At 40.5% G+C, this 16,331-nt stretch overlaps 1 protein-coding gene across 18 annotated transcripts in view; it reads right to left on the reverse strand.

The window, feature by feature from the left end:
- Positions 1–14,778, reverse strand: part of SPHKAP (SPHK1 interactor, AKAP domain containing) — a 66,129-nt gene extending 51,351 nt beyond the window's left edge. For 4 of the 18 annotated variants that reach the window (XM_072933114.1, XM_072933119.1, XM_072933118.1 and 1 more), the window contains exon 1: positions 14,088–14,211. Coding sequence is in view for 9 of the 18 variants with exons in the window: in XM_030279843.4 (XP_030135703.4) it covers positions 14,466–14,506 (41 nt within the window). In the remaining 9 variants the exon portion in view is untranslated. The other 14 variants (XM_030279845.4, XM_030279842.4, XM_030279835.4 and 11 more) reach the window with 8 other exon arrangements.
- Positions 14,779–16,331: the final 1,553 nt, after the last annotated feature.

Here is a 16,331-nt window from a genome sequence, read left to right on the forward strand (position 1 = left end):
TATACATATTACAGCCTGCTGCTTTTCCTCTTTTCATTACAACTCCTAATCTTGGCATTTTGAACATATAAAATGTACTGATCCATGAAAAAATAATCTTGAAGGAAGCAAACAGAATGAACACAGGGAGGTTTCTCAGTGCAATTAATGACAAGCTATAGTGAGCTACATTTCTGTTGTTCTGCTAATATTTGTAGTGAACATCATGAACAACAAAAAAGGAATGAATCTCATTTTGAAATAGAAATATGAGAGAAATTAAAGCAGAGCAAAATACCTTAGCATCTTCTTACTTTTACCCTACCAAATAAACCTGAAAGCTACTAAGCAATTGAGGAGGGCAGCCACTTAATCCAGACCCTAAGCAAGAAGCAGTTTTGAAAGGCATGCAGTGTTCAAACAGCATCTCTTAACTTCAAAGCCTTTTGAAGTGGACTGACTAGTCATACTCTTTCCTCATGCTACCTTTCAGATTTTACAGTTTTAAAATTTACCTTTGCAAGAAAACAGGTCAGCAAAGTCACCAGGAACAAAATTTTTAGATGTAACAGTGTCAAAGTTACTATTCTAATCCATATAAATGGTTTTTATTCAGTCTGGACAATGTGTATACTTCAATCAGAGCACAGATGGTGAGTCAAACAGATGCTCTATAAATACCTCAGACAAATGTCTTTCTGATTTTGTTATGGATTTGGAACTCAAGAACAGAATATAATCACTGGCAATATCAGGATCGCATCTTGTAAGGTATTAATAGACTTCTTTCAATCTCCCATGGCTACTATTGCCTTCACTGGAAACAAAAATACTGAATACTTCCCTTCACTGTCTGTGCACTCTAACAGGTACAGGATTGGGTTTTACAGATCAGCACACAAAAAAGACTAGAAGTTTAACTGCTTTATATTCAGATTTCTCATTTAATAGAGTCTACTGGGTACCCTTGATTTACATTTCATTTTTTCAGTGATACAGCTGCCAAAAGATCAGGTCTTCAGCTACATGCTGATGAAAAACAGATGCAGAGAAAAGACAATCCATGCTGGGGTACACTTCACAATGCCCAAAGAGCCCTGAATGACCTTTATCCTGCTTCAAATTAAACCTGTAAATAAATCTGTAAGTCTCTATAAGCAGTAGTAATCAGCCTTCTTTCAAATCATGTTTTTAAAATATTATAAAAGATCAGACAAGTTTTACTGAAGAACAAATTTAAACAAAACTACATTTTTTATGATCTATTTAGAAATATTCCTTCCTTCCCGAGTTTACTGATTGAATTGCTAAGGCTAAAATAACAAGGCTTTATGTACAAGTCTGACAAACTCCTCCACATTCAATAGCTATGGCAGGATATATTCAGTTCAGAGAGCTGACAATCAAATCAAAGAGTTGGCACTCAGAAGCTGAACGACAGATGATTGGGCTGGTGGTTTTTGATGCTTAACTGTATTTCAGTAATTTACTGATAGAGTCAACCAAATATAAAACTGACTTTTGCAGACAGCTGATAGGCATCCTGCCTTTTCCCCACCTATCCCTGGATTTGACATGGCTTTAAGGCAATTCTAGACAGACCTTTGTTATGATGGTAGAATGGCTACTTACTAAGGAAACCTTCCAGAAAGAACAGCCTTGGACCTTAGTCAGAGGAGAACAGGAGGAACTCTGAGATCTCTTCTGGTGGGAAATGCCCACAACAGTTCACAGGTAACAGGAACTTCTGCTGAGTTCCTGAGGTGGAGGGTGTTTTAGAAGGTATAAAAAGATGACCTGGATCACCAGCTAGGGACCAGCAAGGTCTGCTGAAGAATGACTGACTTGGAATTAAGAAACAGACCCTTAAATGCAGGGAAGGCTAAAGGACTTTACCTCATGGAGATGGACTGAAAGACAACTCAGACTGCTTTTCTGCCCCAAAAGCAAGGAGTCTGTACTCAGGTCTGGAGTGCCAGCCAGTGAGAAACTAAGGCTCTGCATAGGGTTTGACTGCAGGAAAGATAAGAAATCTTGTTAAAGGAAGGATTCTTTGAACAATTAGTCTGTATACACTTAAGTGAGCAGTGCTGATTGGGAAGCTGATTTTAGAGAAATACAGGCACAGGTATCACAAAAACATCAGAATAAGGCAGTTTTCATTTCCTCTACAGCAAAGCAATAGAATTTTTACTATTTAAGCCTACTAACTCAGAAAAAAACAATATAAAATCTGAAATAGTCTTAAAAAGATGCCCCAGTAAAAATTCCTTATTCACTTAGCATATGTAGGTGTACTGTACAACATTACTGGTCCTTGTGCTGTGGAAAGGAGAACAAAAGAGGAAATAATTGTTCTTCCATTCTAGCAAAAATGTTCATTACCACATATTTACTAAGAAATCTATATTATTTCTGCATTTTTGATGGCAATGTCTATTCTTAATATAGGATATGTTGCTAGTGCAGCACAATGTTATAGTTCAAATATATGATGTTATCTGATCCTCCTTTAAAAAGAATGAAAAAACAATTGTGACACAGCTGGTGAAATTTGGGCCATTTAAAATATATAACAAATGTACAAGCAGCTCCCACAGATTTCAACTAGAAATAGAAATTCTTAGCACTTTTCAGGAAATCAGACATTGAAAATTAGGCTGTCATGCCATAAACCACTGGGTAATTTTTCACAGCCTGTTTTATATGTTTCTTGTATCTAACAAACAACTTGTGCTCACTGCCTGCTCCTCTCATCTCTTTGCTGTGCACAAACTGTCAGCTGGGCATCTCAGGACAAGCAGTGCAACACGACACAGGAAGACACCAGTGTTTTTATGTGGAGGATGTAAATCTCGCCTTAACTCATTTATTAAGTATTTTTGGCATCCTATTTATATTATATAGCCAAACATTACAGAAAAGCTTCTCAACCAGCTTTTGTCATCAACAAGTGTGATTCTCATTTGGAGCATCAGAGCAACAGCAGTAAACTGACAAAATAAGCCTCAAAGCACAGCACATGCAAACAAGTACTTCACTATCTGACAATTTTTAAAGGCCATCCTCTAAAGATCTCAAATTTCATTTCTAAAAGCTTTTAAGTGATTATATTCAAGACAGATTTTGAATATTTCTGAAGGGAAGAGTAATGTGATGAAGATATTCATAACTTAAAAGTAAATGCATATGTCACGATTTTATTTGAATAGAAAATGTGTGTAGCTAATCAAAATTTGCTAGCTGTTCATGTGTCATTCTTTTTAGATTGATTACAAATCAAATAGACTGTACAAGCATAATTGAAATGTGGTAGGTAGTCAGGACTATGTGCGTGATCAGAAGGTGAACATAACTTTCATCTTTTGAATGGCATTTTCCTAAAATTCAGCAGACTTTCTGAAATTCTTTGTACCACCTCTCCACAGAAATAATAAATCTGGCTTTGGAATTATGAGATTAAGAAAGGGGTCCTGTCTGTACCTAAGTACAGATATTGAAGATAGGACCCTGAGAACTTCCCACTGTTGCAGCATCACTTTCAGCTACTTTTAAAAACATAAAGGGCAAAACTGTTACTGAAAACGGACTACTGATACTGGAAAACCAGATTTTTCAAGACACAGTTTGAATTATGGAACAGCTTGAGGGCTTGGAAACAAAAAAGTATGTGTATGACAAGCCAAGTAGTTATAGTACCATGATGTACAGTGTTCTTTATTACGAAGCATGAGAACTGACTTCAGTGTAGTGAAGATGCACCTGTCCATATCACAGAAGTTAATGTCTCTGAACACTATAGGAAATTATAAAAAAATATTTATTCTAGATGCTTGAAGATTCCCCAGCCATCAGTAAGCCACAGAACTGATCAGTAAAGCACAAAATTTCTTTGTTTCCTTTTTTCTCCCTTTTTTGGGGGGGAGGCGGGGGAGAGAAGCATTTCTGTGATCTAAGTCAATCAGAGCAGAGGGAGAAAAATATGATAAGGTGATCAGGAATTTCTATTTACAGGTATCTGTAAGGCATGTGCTTGCTGAGCCAGTGTTACACACAGAGACAGTGACACCAGCAAATAAATAACCAGGTCAGTCTGTTCTCAGTTGTGAAGGAGGGAGGGCTTCAAGTGAAACAGGCAGATTAGCCTCACCCACAGCACAGTGGTGGCTTACAGGTATTTTGGGAGCCACCAAAGACATTTTGATCTCCTGTTTGGCAGAACAGGTTCAAGCAGGTGTTTTGAACCCAAATGCTTGAGTTCATCCCTTCTACTCAACCACAAGAGAACCGAGATTTTGGTGCTGTGAGCAAGGCCAGGAGATTTGGTTGGTATTCTTCTAAGGAGCGTCTGCTCTGCTTCCTCTGTTCTCAGTAATAACACTGCCCAATTGTAACATCATTTCTACAGCTGTAAGATGAAGGCAATTTTTAGCCTGTTGTAATTAGTTCTGTTGGTCAGGTACCTACACCAACATATCTATGCATTAAAAATAAAACTGGTCAAAATGACACTATATAGTGTGATATTGATCCCTATTAAACTCAATTTGATTATGGGAAATATTTTATCTTAACGGTATCTAAAGTACTTTCAAAAGTACCTATCCAGCAAATGTATTATTTCTAGTGAACATACCTATTTCTTCAACTTCAACAAATTATGTTTCCCAGCACTTTCAATTTGCAAGAAAGCCAAGCTGTTTTAGATTCCTGCTAAACCTTCCAAAACATTGTCTAGAATTATAACACAGTTCAGAAAGCAATATGTTTTTACCTTCACTAATGATACTAGAAAAGTAAAACAATAGTCTAAAAATAAGTGTTTTCATATGAAATATTAACAGAAATTTCCTATTCTCTTTAATCCAGTATTGTTTCTGTGACCACCTGCAGTTACATTCATAAACTATCAAGTTAAAATGTCAGGGTACATTCTGCTTATTTTAATGCCAAAGAATACGTTTTGTCGTGGTTTATTCACAACAGATCTTATTTTAACATATTTTACATGCCTGAAATAAACAATTCTGATTTGCTACTAATATCCCAAAGAAACAAAAATCTTCCCTATTTTGAAGCTGTGTGAATATGTCAATGAGTACCGTCTGTGACTAGACAGAAAAAAAATCTCAAAACGCATTAGCTTAAAAGTATGGCATTTTTAAAAAGCATGATAAAATTGTAAGAGACATGAACCAAATGAAGCCGCCTCTAATCAACTTGGCTTTTAATATGATAAAACATGCTTTTGTGCCATTCTGCCAAGATACTGCAAACATTAGATTTGGTTTAACTTGCTTCAATTTGTGAAACTTTTCTTCCATGGACTGCAATATGATTAACAGGATTGAGTGGTAGGTGAAGGCAACATTCACAACTTTTTCCTCACTTATACCAGCTTAAAAAAAGCATGAGATTTCAGTCCAAGAAACTTGAGCTTTTTTGGCAATATGAATGCTTCTTTCTACTCTCTAAAATATACAGCCTTTCATACTCTATAATGAACATGGGACATTATCTCTAGGACTCTAACAGAGAATCAGGTCAATGTGTTATTAATTTAATTAATTCCTTGGTAGCACGATGTAGATAAACTGCCACTGCTTTGCAATGAACTTCAGATTCATTATGAAACTGTTGTGATACCTGGGCTTGACATGGTTAACTTGTTCATTGTTAACTTGTTGGGATGCACAAGGTCCAGCAGGACCATCTGCACCACAGACTGAGCTCAGATTAAGCTCTCAGACAACTTTATCACTGCCTGCAGCGTGATTCTGTGAGCACTTGCCAAATGGGTATTCCTACACTTACTACTAATGAAAAAAAAATATAAACCAGCGCTTCCTATTAATTTCATTAACAGTAGAGGTTGCCACTTGTTTCATGCCTTTGGGAGTGTTTAAATTTTACTCTGATCAACGCTAAGCTCTTTCAATTCAAAGGAAGAAAAAAAGAAGTATGTACTTAAATCCAGGTTTCACCAAATTCCTTCCTATTGTTTCATTAGTGGGGGTCACTGTAGCAATTGCAGCTACAGAAGGACACAGGTAACACAGAGGTCTGGTTCTTTGTATGCAAAAGCAATTCGTGCAAAGCAAATCCAGTCCTACACCCTCTTTGTTTGTTTTATTATTGGACGGGGACTAGTATTTATATTTGTATTTCTTGTTTATGGTCTGTCGCTATTTTTTTCAGTAGTTAATTATTTTTCTTATACATGATGCCTTAAAAGCCTTGCCTTCTGAATCAGAAAATCACCTGTTGCCCTCAACAAATACTTATTCACCTATTAATTAATTTTTCTTGTATGAAATAACTATCTTCTACTGTTGCTAGTACCAAAAGACACCTCTCTCTTATAGTACTATGCACTGTTCCATAATGCACAGATTTCCTAAATCTGAGAAGTATGGGTATATTTGTAAAAGCACCAAAACCCTGTGTTTGGTAGCTATATTAACACCTAAATTACATCATGCAAACACTGATACAGGTCATATATACTACCTTTGGGAATGTGGATAAAGCAACCATTGGATTTCACTGAATTTATGGAATGTATTATGTTTAGGATTGAAGGTCTTGAAATACAATGTGATCATATAACTAAGCTCCCTAAGACCTGTGCTATTACTTCTGTATTTTTAAATATTCAAGAAACATTTTGTTTTATTCCAGTTGAGGGGAAGGCCTTATTCCAGAGTTTATGTGAGGATAGCGGGTTTTCATTTCAACACCACAGCATGCAAATCTTTTCCTTTTAAAAATAAATGACCTGTTCATTTTTATTAGATGTCTACAATGGTAATACACATTTTTCACTGAGGACATTGCCCTGACAACATGGAAGAGGAACAATCTATAAGTATGTTGTTGAAACATTACCCTGCTGATTTGATTTCTTCTCTTTTCAAATTGAAATAGCACAGATGGTTATAAATGCATCTTAGGGGAAACGGATTGGGACCTGATTTAAACACAGTTCTGAAAACTAAGAGTCATTTCTTTCTCCCTTTAATATTCTGAAGAGCCACTGCATGTAATGAACAGCTCCATGGCTGACAGAATGCCTGTATATGAAATTTTGATAACTATGGAATCTCACAGAGACTACATGAGGACCACACGTTTTTCACTGCTAAAACAAAATACAAGTAAGTCCTATGCAATTCTGTGCATCTTTCTGTTTAGAAAGTTTTAACTACACCACAACAATGTATTCATTCAACGAATTTCAGTTTCCCAGCAATTCACTTAATAGATCAAAACTTTTCCAGAAAACCAAAAAGCTCCCATAATACTTGGAAGATAGTTATTGCAAGTGCATGGAGCCAGCTCAGGACAGTGCATGAAGGGTAAGTTTCAATCTTAAAAGTCACTGCCTAGGGACTTGTTGATCAGTTCTGAATTTCACTGGCAGTGAAATATGTACTCTAGCATCAAGTTCTGTGTTAGCAGCTTTAGAAAATAACTTTTTCTTTCAGTAATAAATTAAATTTAATCAAGACTTACAAATTGCACTTTCTTACACAGCAGTCAAGAATAATTAGATGTAAAAGAAATTGTGATGCCACAACCAAGAGGAAACATAACTTTGATGGCTACCTATTGTGTGTCACGGGCACTTGCAATAGCCAGATATTTAATAATAACCAGGCAAGTCTTGAAGGGAATTATTGAGGGAAACTAAAGAGATTAATGTCAACAATCCAAAGGTTGACAAGACTGAAAAAAGAAGTTTTAAAATTCATTCTGGGCAGCAAATAAATTTCAGATATTATAGTATTAATCTGAACATGCTAACTTTGTAGTTCTGATTAAAAGACAACCAGAAATATGCAGTATGGGTTTTTTCTCCCTTTCAGTGAAGCAGGAGAAAGGGAAGCTGTACTGCACATGCAGTCTGAAGCACTATCGAATCCACTGATTAGCAAAGAGGTGGTTAAAAAAATTGGGAAACAACCCCCAAAAATTTCTGACACTGAGATCCTGAGAGATGTGCAGTTTTTCAAAGTGCCTCATCCCCGTGAGTGCCAGGCAGGCTTCTCCTTTCTGCTCCTCCCCAGAGAGCACAGGCAAGTGCCTGTACAACACTCTAGGAGAAGAGGAGCTGCTGCTGCACTTTATCCAGTGAGTTGGTAATTAAAGCTATTGTTTTGATATAGAAATTAATAATTAATTTTTCTTATTCTGAGAAAAAAAATAAAGCTGCCTACTGCACTTCTTAGTTAATGCTCAAAACTACATGACTGTTAGTGCTTGCATTCCTGGTCCTTCATGCTGAAGCTGCTTCTCCACAGAAATAAGTCAGTACTGTATGTGAGAGCAGCTGCAGTGAGTGTAATACAGAGCAGTGAGCCTGCAGGGACCACTGCAGGGACCCTGCCACCCCAAGCTGGCATCCTCAGAGGAGGGAGCTCTCCCAACCTCCCTCTCAGCCTGCTCCTGAGCTCATCAGCACCTCTAGCACACCTCACTGCTGTCTGCATATGCCACTGCTGGCTGTTCAGGTGCCAATCAGGGCTTAAAATACATGGCTTTAGTACATGTTCTTTAGAAGGTGTTCTTAAGTTTAGGGAAGGATAGCTGCATGAGGAGTGGCTGGGGTTCAATAGCCACAGTGCAGATAAAGGTTGCCATGAATCTATGGTTGCCTCCCACAATGCCTCCTCAGGTAGTTGTGGATGTGACAGCCTGGTCAGAGTGTGAGAAAATGAGATTCGTTTTCTCACAGAGGACTTGTGAGACTTTTTAGGGAGTTGTAGAGAAACGATGGTAACTTGCTAGTATAAGCAACCTGCAGGTGGTGTTTTCCTACTCTGTTTTTCTGTTCTTCTCAAGGACTGTTTGTGAGAAAGATGTTTTTGTTAATTAGCCAATCAAGTAGAATGTGCTGAAGCTGTCTATAAAAGAGGAGAGTTTTTTGTATTAAAGCTGCTGTTGTGCAAACCAGTCTTCTGGTGAATCTTTGTCATTTCTTGCTCAACGGCAACAGGTAGTAGCTGAACCAACCACATGTAACAAGAAAGAGTAAAGTGATTAATGTAGGGCTGAGGAAGATGACAAAACCCGGATGTATTAGTGAGTGTGCCTACAATGATTACTGGGGGAGGTCATAACCTAAATCATATACAAAATGAGCAGCATAGCAACAGAATCTTATTATTCCAAATTATTACTGACAGTTGTTAGTACTTCTCAATTGTGTCTGGCGAAGGAGAGGACTGAATGAAGGAGAAAGGTTGGTGTGCATAGGCAGACTGTGAACAGAGTGACTGACACTACTGCAGCTTCTGCAGGCACAAAGGGGAGAAGGGATGCAAGGGATTAGAGCCAGAGCTGAAAGAGGAGATTAATGGATATTTTCAGGAAAACAGTGAGAAATTCATGTGGGAGGCTAGGGTAGGCGAGATTAGAGAATTCAAACCAGATGGGATTGGTTAAATAAGGAAGAAATGGAGATGCCAAGCCTGGACAAAAGCAGTACAGTTTGGTCACTGTAGTGTGCAAGTGGGCTAGTGAGACAAAGCATAGAAATTCTACAGTTAACTTCTTTACTACTTCTACACTCCTCCCTTCACCCAGAGTCCTATCCCTCAAGGGATCTGATTCCTCATGCACAGACCTATGACCTTTGACAATTTAGGCTCCTTCTGGTTTTAGCTGATTTTTTTTCTTCCCTGACCTCACTGAAGGAAAGCACTTCTGAGAATTTTGTCTATGTTTAACAACACAGGTTAGCCAGGTTAGTGAACTGCTTAAAGTAATTGAACATGAAAACAGGGCACAGCATGTCATTTCAGAGATTCCCTCCACTGAGACTGAAACTAACCTTGGAAGAAGTCAGTGAATACTGAAACTTATCAGATAATTTTTCTGGTTGCTACACTCATAATATCTGGTACATTCATCTGCTAATTTGCAAATAAAAAGCATACCCAGCAAGTATTAAACTGATTCCTCTGGTTGGGCTGCAGTACGGGTTCTGCATGAGTGCAGAAAAATAAATTTCATCCTCATATGTGATGCCAGCTGCTGCTCTAATGCACGTAGTTTCCTGATAATGGGAGTTCTGACAGTACTCACTTGTTCAGGGGATTTATTTGCTCTCTTTCATTTAAATAAGATTGTTAATACATTCAATTTTCCTTTACTCAGAGAGGTGGAAAAATGTGGAGAACAGATCTGTAAGACGTGGTCTGTGTGGTCAGTCCCACCACCTGCTCCTCTTCACTTGTATAATTTCACTCATCACCGGTAATTTTTCAGAATAAATGTTTAGTATTTATTTCTGTTTATGTGTTGATTTTCTGTTTCTTTTATTTTTGTTGGTATTCTCTTTTCTTTAATGATTTATTCAAATTAATATATGTAGCTTAGTCCCATGGCTGTTGTGGAATCTTTGCCTGCAATCTTGTCTCCTTAAAGGATAAGTTTTATTTCACTCATTCCTAAAAGCATCTTAGTTCAAAGCCACCAAATCTGTTTTCTCTGTTATACAAGATCCAGGCTGCTTTGCTGGAGCATAAGAGCAGCTGTCAGCTCTGTCTGACAGTGTTAGAGAGTTCCAGTGGCACTGAGTGTGTGCCACATGCCTGCTGCCTGTAAGGAAGCTCTGATACAGCTGCAGCTTTTAGATATATTCTCAGCTTTAAATAACTTACCTCTACATCTGTGGTCAGCCCTAGCACATTCCTCACATGTAAATAGAGCTTGGTTTCCATCAGGATCCTGTAAAACCAGAAAGGCTTTTCCCAGCCATTCTTGTGCACTATGTGCCACACCAGGTATTTCTAAAATGTAGCAAAGATCATTTTGTGTTGGTGATACAACACTTTTTTTATTACATGCAGAGCAAGTTCTCAGAAATAGAACTTGTCTATTCTTGGGCTTGTATTTCCACTTTTTAAAACATAAAACCTGCTACTTCTCATTTCTGTTGCGTGTACAGACATTTTAATTTTCCAAATTACTATCCAGTAATTCCAAATTACTATCCAGGAGCAGTTGCTTCTAAGCTCCACTGCTGTTTCCAATTCTGAATTGAGGAACACTTTTCATTCCTCCACTTCTTTCTAGTATTTACACAAAAGGTGTGTTGAAAGCAGTTCCAGTCCAAAAGACATGTTGGAAGACTTTTATTTGGCAGCCAATATTTCTTTCAGATACATAAAATTGCAATGTTTATAGGTTTGGTTTCATAAGCTTAAGCAGAAAAACTCCAGTTTTACTGAAGGGGGTGGTTGTATGTCCTTAAGCAGCTGTGCAGCAGCATTCCAGTTAGTCACTAATACAGGGGCCAGAAAAAAGGAAGTTCATGCATTTTTCTTCCTGTCTCTCACCTAATGAGGCAAAGTTCAAGCTGGTATATTTAAGATTTTAATGTAGGGGTGTTTTTTCTCCACCATAAAAAAACCCACCAAACCAAAACCAGCCACCATAAACAAACAAAAACCCCAAACAATAAATCCTAATAGATCACATTTCCAGCTCCCCAACTGCAACATGCATCAAAAATGCTGCTTGAAGGGAAAGTGGCAGCTACCAGTTCTGTGCAGTTCCCTGCAGCTGCTCATCTGACCCACAGGCTAAGTGTTCACTGCAAGAAGCTGCTGCTGGAAACGCTGAATTATCAGAAGCCTGAAGGCCACTTGCCTGCTTAGCTCTGCAGTGACTGCTGGCATCCCAACCCAGGGCTTATGGTTTTGCCTTCAGCTATGGAAGCCGAAGGAAGACAAGGTACTGACTAGGAATTGGTGTGCACCCTGAGTTTTTGTTGAACTCTGGGAGTGATGGTGATGTGTGATAGCAAGTGAGCAGAGCTGTGGTTTTGACTTAGGAAGGTATGTGTAGATGACTAAGATAAGGTATAAACAGCCACAGAAACAGGTTAATGCCTAAAGTGATTCTGTAAGGAAAATTAAAAATACCCTTGATTTTTAACTGATTGACAGTGAAAATTTTCTTTGGTGAGGTCAGTAAAGCTAACTCCTAAATGCTGACACTCAAAGTTTGTATTTCTCAACAGCTGCTGTAACTACATCTCAATTACAAGTTGCCTAAATATTGTATGGTGGGCATAATGAGCTGCAGGTGTATGAATGACAAGTTATCTGTTCCATGGCTTCCCAGATGTGATTTTTTTTCCCCTAAGGGTTTCCTGATGAAGACAGGAATGCCCTGAATAAACGACATGCTGTTCTGGTCACCCTTCCTGCAGTCCTGTGATCCTTACACACACAGAGAAAGCTTACAGTTAAAGCTTCAGCAAGGAAAGGGTTACCTTACTTAACAAATAACAAGCAGCTGTCAGCTGTGAGCTTCAGGAGATGAAAGAGAGAACAGTACTTCTTGGTGTAGGAATGTCTGACCTGCTTAAGCTCCAGGAAGAGAATCACTCTTCAGGAAGATGAAAGAGGTACCTTGCTCACATGAATAAGATTAGCTGTGGCCCTGCTACAGAAATAGGCAACTTTATCTGGGTTAATAGGCCTATAGCAGAGGTGAAGAGATGACCAGATGGCAGAGCTCTGGAATGGAATAGAACTGGTTTCCTCAGTTTCTAAACAGAGTGATGAAAAGCTTAGCAATAATCGTGGAGTTGGAAGATGGCTCTAGGTTTACGAGGAGGTAAATTTGTAACAATGAGAACAATTCCATAGGCAAGCAAACAAGCAACTTGTCCGATTCTTGATACCTTCAAGACTGTCTTGCTGGAATATCTGTTTATCTTGGGGTCAAGATTGCATTCTCCCCAATTTTTTTAGAGTGTGAAATACAAGATGTCATGTCATATAACCTAAAAGTCTCTCTTGCCTTAAAGCCTGCAACCCTCTCTCTCTTTCAGATAGTGATTTCCCATAAAATACTACAGTTACTATAATCTCTTTGCTATTCATAGTGTAAAAATTACTTGCCATGATTAATAGCAAAAAAAAAAAAAAAAAAAAAGCTAAATAATTTTCATAATTTTCATTTCACCCTGAAATGCCAAGGGAAATATTGGCAAGCACTATTTCTAGACCAGGCAATTCAGATGGAAGTGCAAAAGCATTATTAAGCTTTGGTCAGTAAATATTTATTTATATGAAACACTATTCAATCCAGTCTCTCTAAGTGATTGCTTTGAAGCTTTTTGTTTCCTTCTAGTAAATAGAAGCAATTTCTCCTCAAAGTGATTATCACCCACTCAGGTGTCATTGTGCCTCCCTCCCCCAAGTAGCTCCTCTTGTGTGTTTAGGTAGTTACACGCCGTTTCACCATCTTTCTTTTAAGGTTGTGCGTTCTCCAAACTTTATTTCTATCGGTTTTTTACGACTCACTTAGACATTGCACTGGGAGCAACTAAACCAAAACGAATTGTAATAATTGACAACATATGCTTTTTATCTATGATAAGTCTTAAACGGTATAATTTCTATAATACTTCTGTCTGCCTGCTACTTTCAAAATGCAATTTAGTTGTGATTGTTGAAAATTATGCTTAACCACATCTTCCATCTCCGGTAGGCTCCTGCTATCCGTACATCCATTTCCGTCTTGCAGGAAGTTTTGCGCTAATCGGTTCTTCGTGATTGCTATAAATGCGCGTTTGGTGGAGCCAGGATAACAGAACTACAGTGATTTTTCGGTTTCTCTTTCATCGTGAAACAATCTGATTAACTAGGTAGCGGACACGCGCCGAAGTGATTTCAGCACAACATCCTAAAGGTACCATTAAGCACTAATTAACTTACCGACTCTCTCGAGATGCTACGGCATGAAAACCATCTGTTAGAGCGAATTTAGACGACAATGTCTATTCTTTCTTTTCCTAGTAAGAAAAGCCCTCTAATTCCCGCTTTAGGCGTAGGGGCAGAGCCGCGGCGGGTGACCGACACCTCCCGGCAGGTGCGGCGCCTCGCCCGCCCTTCCGCAGCCGCTCGCCAATTCCCGGAGCCGCTCCGCCGCTCCCCCGCCGGCACCGCGGAGCCCAAGCGCGGCTCCTCCGTGGCCGTTCTCAGGCCGGAGACCCCCGCCCGCCCCGCGGGCTGCCGCGCCGCTGAGAGCCCGGGAGGGGTGCTGGGCACCGTGCGGGGCCCCGCGAGCCCAGCCCCGATACTCACCCGAGGCACCGGCGGCTCCGCGGCCGCCCTCACGCGGCGCGGCCCCGAGCGGCGCGGCCCGGAGCGCGCAGGCGGCGGCGCGCGGGGAGGGGCGCGGGCCCTACCTGGGGGCGGCGGGCGGGGGGCGCCCGGCCATGGCGGCGGCGAAGGCAGCGGGACCCTCCGCTCCGGCCGTGTCGGGGCAGCGACGGCGCGTCCCCGGCGCTGCGGCGCCTCCCGGCCCTGCCCTCCGCCTCACTCCTCCCCCGCCCGCCCCGCCGCCTCCCCCGGCCCTCCCTCGCGGCCGAGCCCCGCGGGGCGCTGCGCTGCCCGGGGGTGCGGGCGGCCTCGGCACGGGGAGCCCCGGCCACCGCCGTCCCCGCAGGGCACTCCTCGCACCTGCGAGCCGCTGCCCGGCAGCCGGTGCTCGGCCGGGACATGCGGGAGGCGCCGCCGGTCGGGAGCTGTCCGCCGGAGCGATGGAGCTGGCGGCTGCAGGAGTTCAGGACGGCTGCAGAAGTTGCTGGCGTGGTGCTCCGGCTGCAGTGTGGGAGCGGGGACGTGACAGAGAGGTGCTCCTTGGCTCCAGAGAGAAACGGGCGATCCTTGCCGAGTCCTCGTTACGAACGTCATGATGTTCTTGGAGCCCCAGCCCCGTAAACCATGTGATTTAAATGACGGGGATTTCTTTCTGGCTGTCTCAGATGTGACACTCAAGCATTTAGAGAAGGAGCCTAGAGTTAACTGTAACTTACGTCTTGTTTTGAGCTCATTCAGCCTATTTTATTTGGTTACTTTCAGCAAACTTTTCCTGGTTTGTCTGCTTTTTCTTTTCAGGAAAATGCCGAGTGTGTTGAGGCTCGGCTCTATCATGTTCGCATAACCATGTCAGGGAATCTGTGCAGTGCAAATTGTTAGAATTGGTCTCTGGTCGTGAAAGGAGAGATTAAAAGCACTTGAATCACAAAAGAAGGATGCACGGTTCAAAACATTTTGAATCCGGTGCCTACTGGGTTCAGCAGGAGTCCTTTTGCCTCAGGTGTGAAATTCGGAGGGCTGGAGGCAAGTGGTATCACCTTGTAGTTCCTGGCAAGATTCCACTTCTGCTGAGATTTGTTTTCAATAAGTTTATTCTCAAGGTCAAAGCCCAAGATATGCCCTGTCCAGTTAGTTAATGAGTACTGTGCTTCTGTTAGTTACATAGCAAACACTCAACAGGAATCCAGCAGTAAAACCATGGCAAGAACGTACACAAATCTACAAATGCTGCTGAAAGCTTGACTTGTGTATGGTGAGCCCTGTTCTATAGTCAGTGCTCTGTTCAGAGATTTGGTGAGTGAATTCAAAGACAAAGAGGAAGGGCAGGGGGCAAGGGCATTAAATTCATGTTTGGACAAACTTTTTTTTTTTTTTTGCAATAAAGATTCAGTGTTTCTCTTCTTTAAATACATCATTCCTTTCCTACACCTTGCTATTCCCTTTAGTTGACACATCATTATGAAATCATGAAGTTTAGTGAGTTTTGGAAAGGCCTGGGGCATGTGGAGAGAATGATTTTATATATTAAATCAGGTTTTCTTCTCTGTTCCAATTTACAGTGCGGAAGTTTCTCAACCAACTTTGGCTAGAGGCACTGAATCAACACTGTTTGTTGTTAAGAAAGAGTACCTGAAACTTAAAGGGTTTATTATTGATGACTTCCACATAATCAAGAGCAAGAAGTTTCATCTTAATTTTTAAATACCTCAAGATTTTGTGCTAAGAACATGGGTTACACCTTCTGTCAGCATGTGAAGTGACATAAGAGTCAGAAAGGCTAACAGCTACGTCATGGTTGCTAAAGGTGACTCAAAGCAAAGAGAAGTACTGGGTTTTAAACGTAAAGTGGAGAAGCTGAGGAAATAGAGACATAGCAGCCTAGCAGGGGGATTGGACTAGATGGTCTTCAGAGGTCTCTTCCCTGATTTCTGTGATACTACCTGGGAGTCTCTTAGGCTGCATTTGGGCTACTGATTAAAGCTGGTCAAGGCTTATTTGCTTTACAGATGTGGTTTTCACATTCGTATGCCTGGGTTTGCAGAACAGCTTCTTCAGTATTTTTGAAATGTTTTGCTTCTGTTGTGAAGGGGAAGGACAGGCAGATCTTCAGTTAGGGACTGAGAAAGGAAATGACTATTTTCTCTCAGTTATGTTGTCATTCCAGAAGTTCATAACAGGTTTTCTACTCTCTAATGTCAGATTTTTTTCTCTTGTAATTTGACAAAA

This window comes from Taeniopygia guttata, chromosome 9 (assembly GCF_048771995.1).
Source record: "Taeniopygia guttata chromosome 9, bTaeGut7.mat, whole genome shotgun sequence".
NCBI classification, from domain to species: Eukaryota; Metazoa; Chordata; class Aves; order Passeriformes; family Estrildidae; genus Taeniopygia; species Taeniopygia guttata.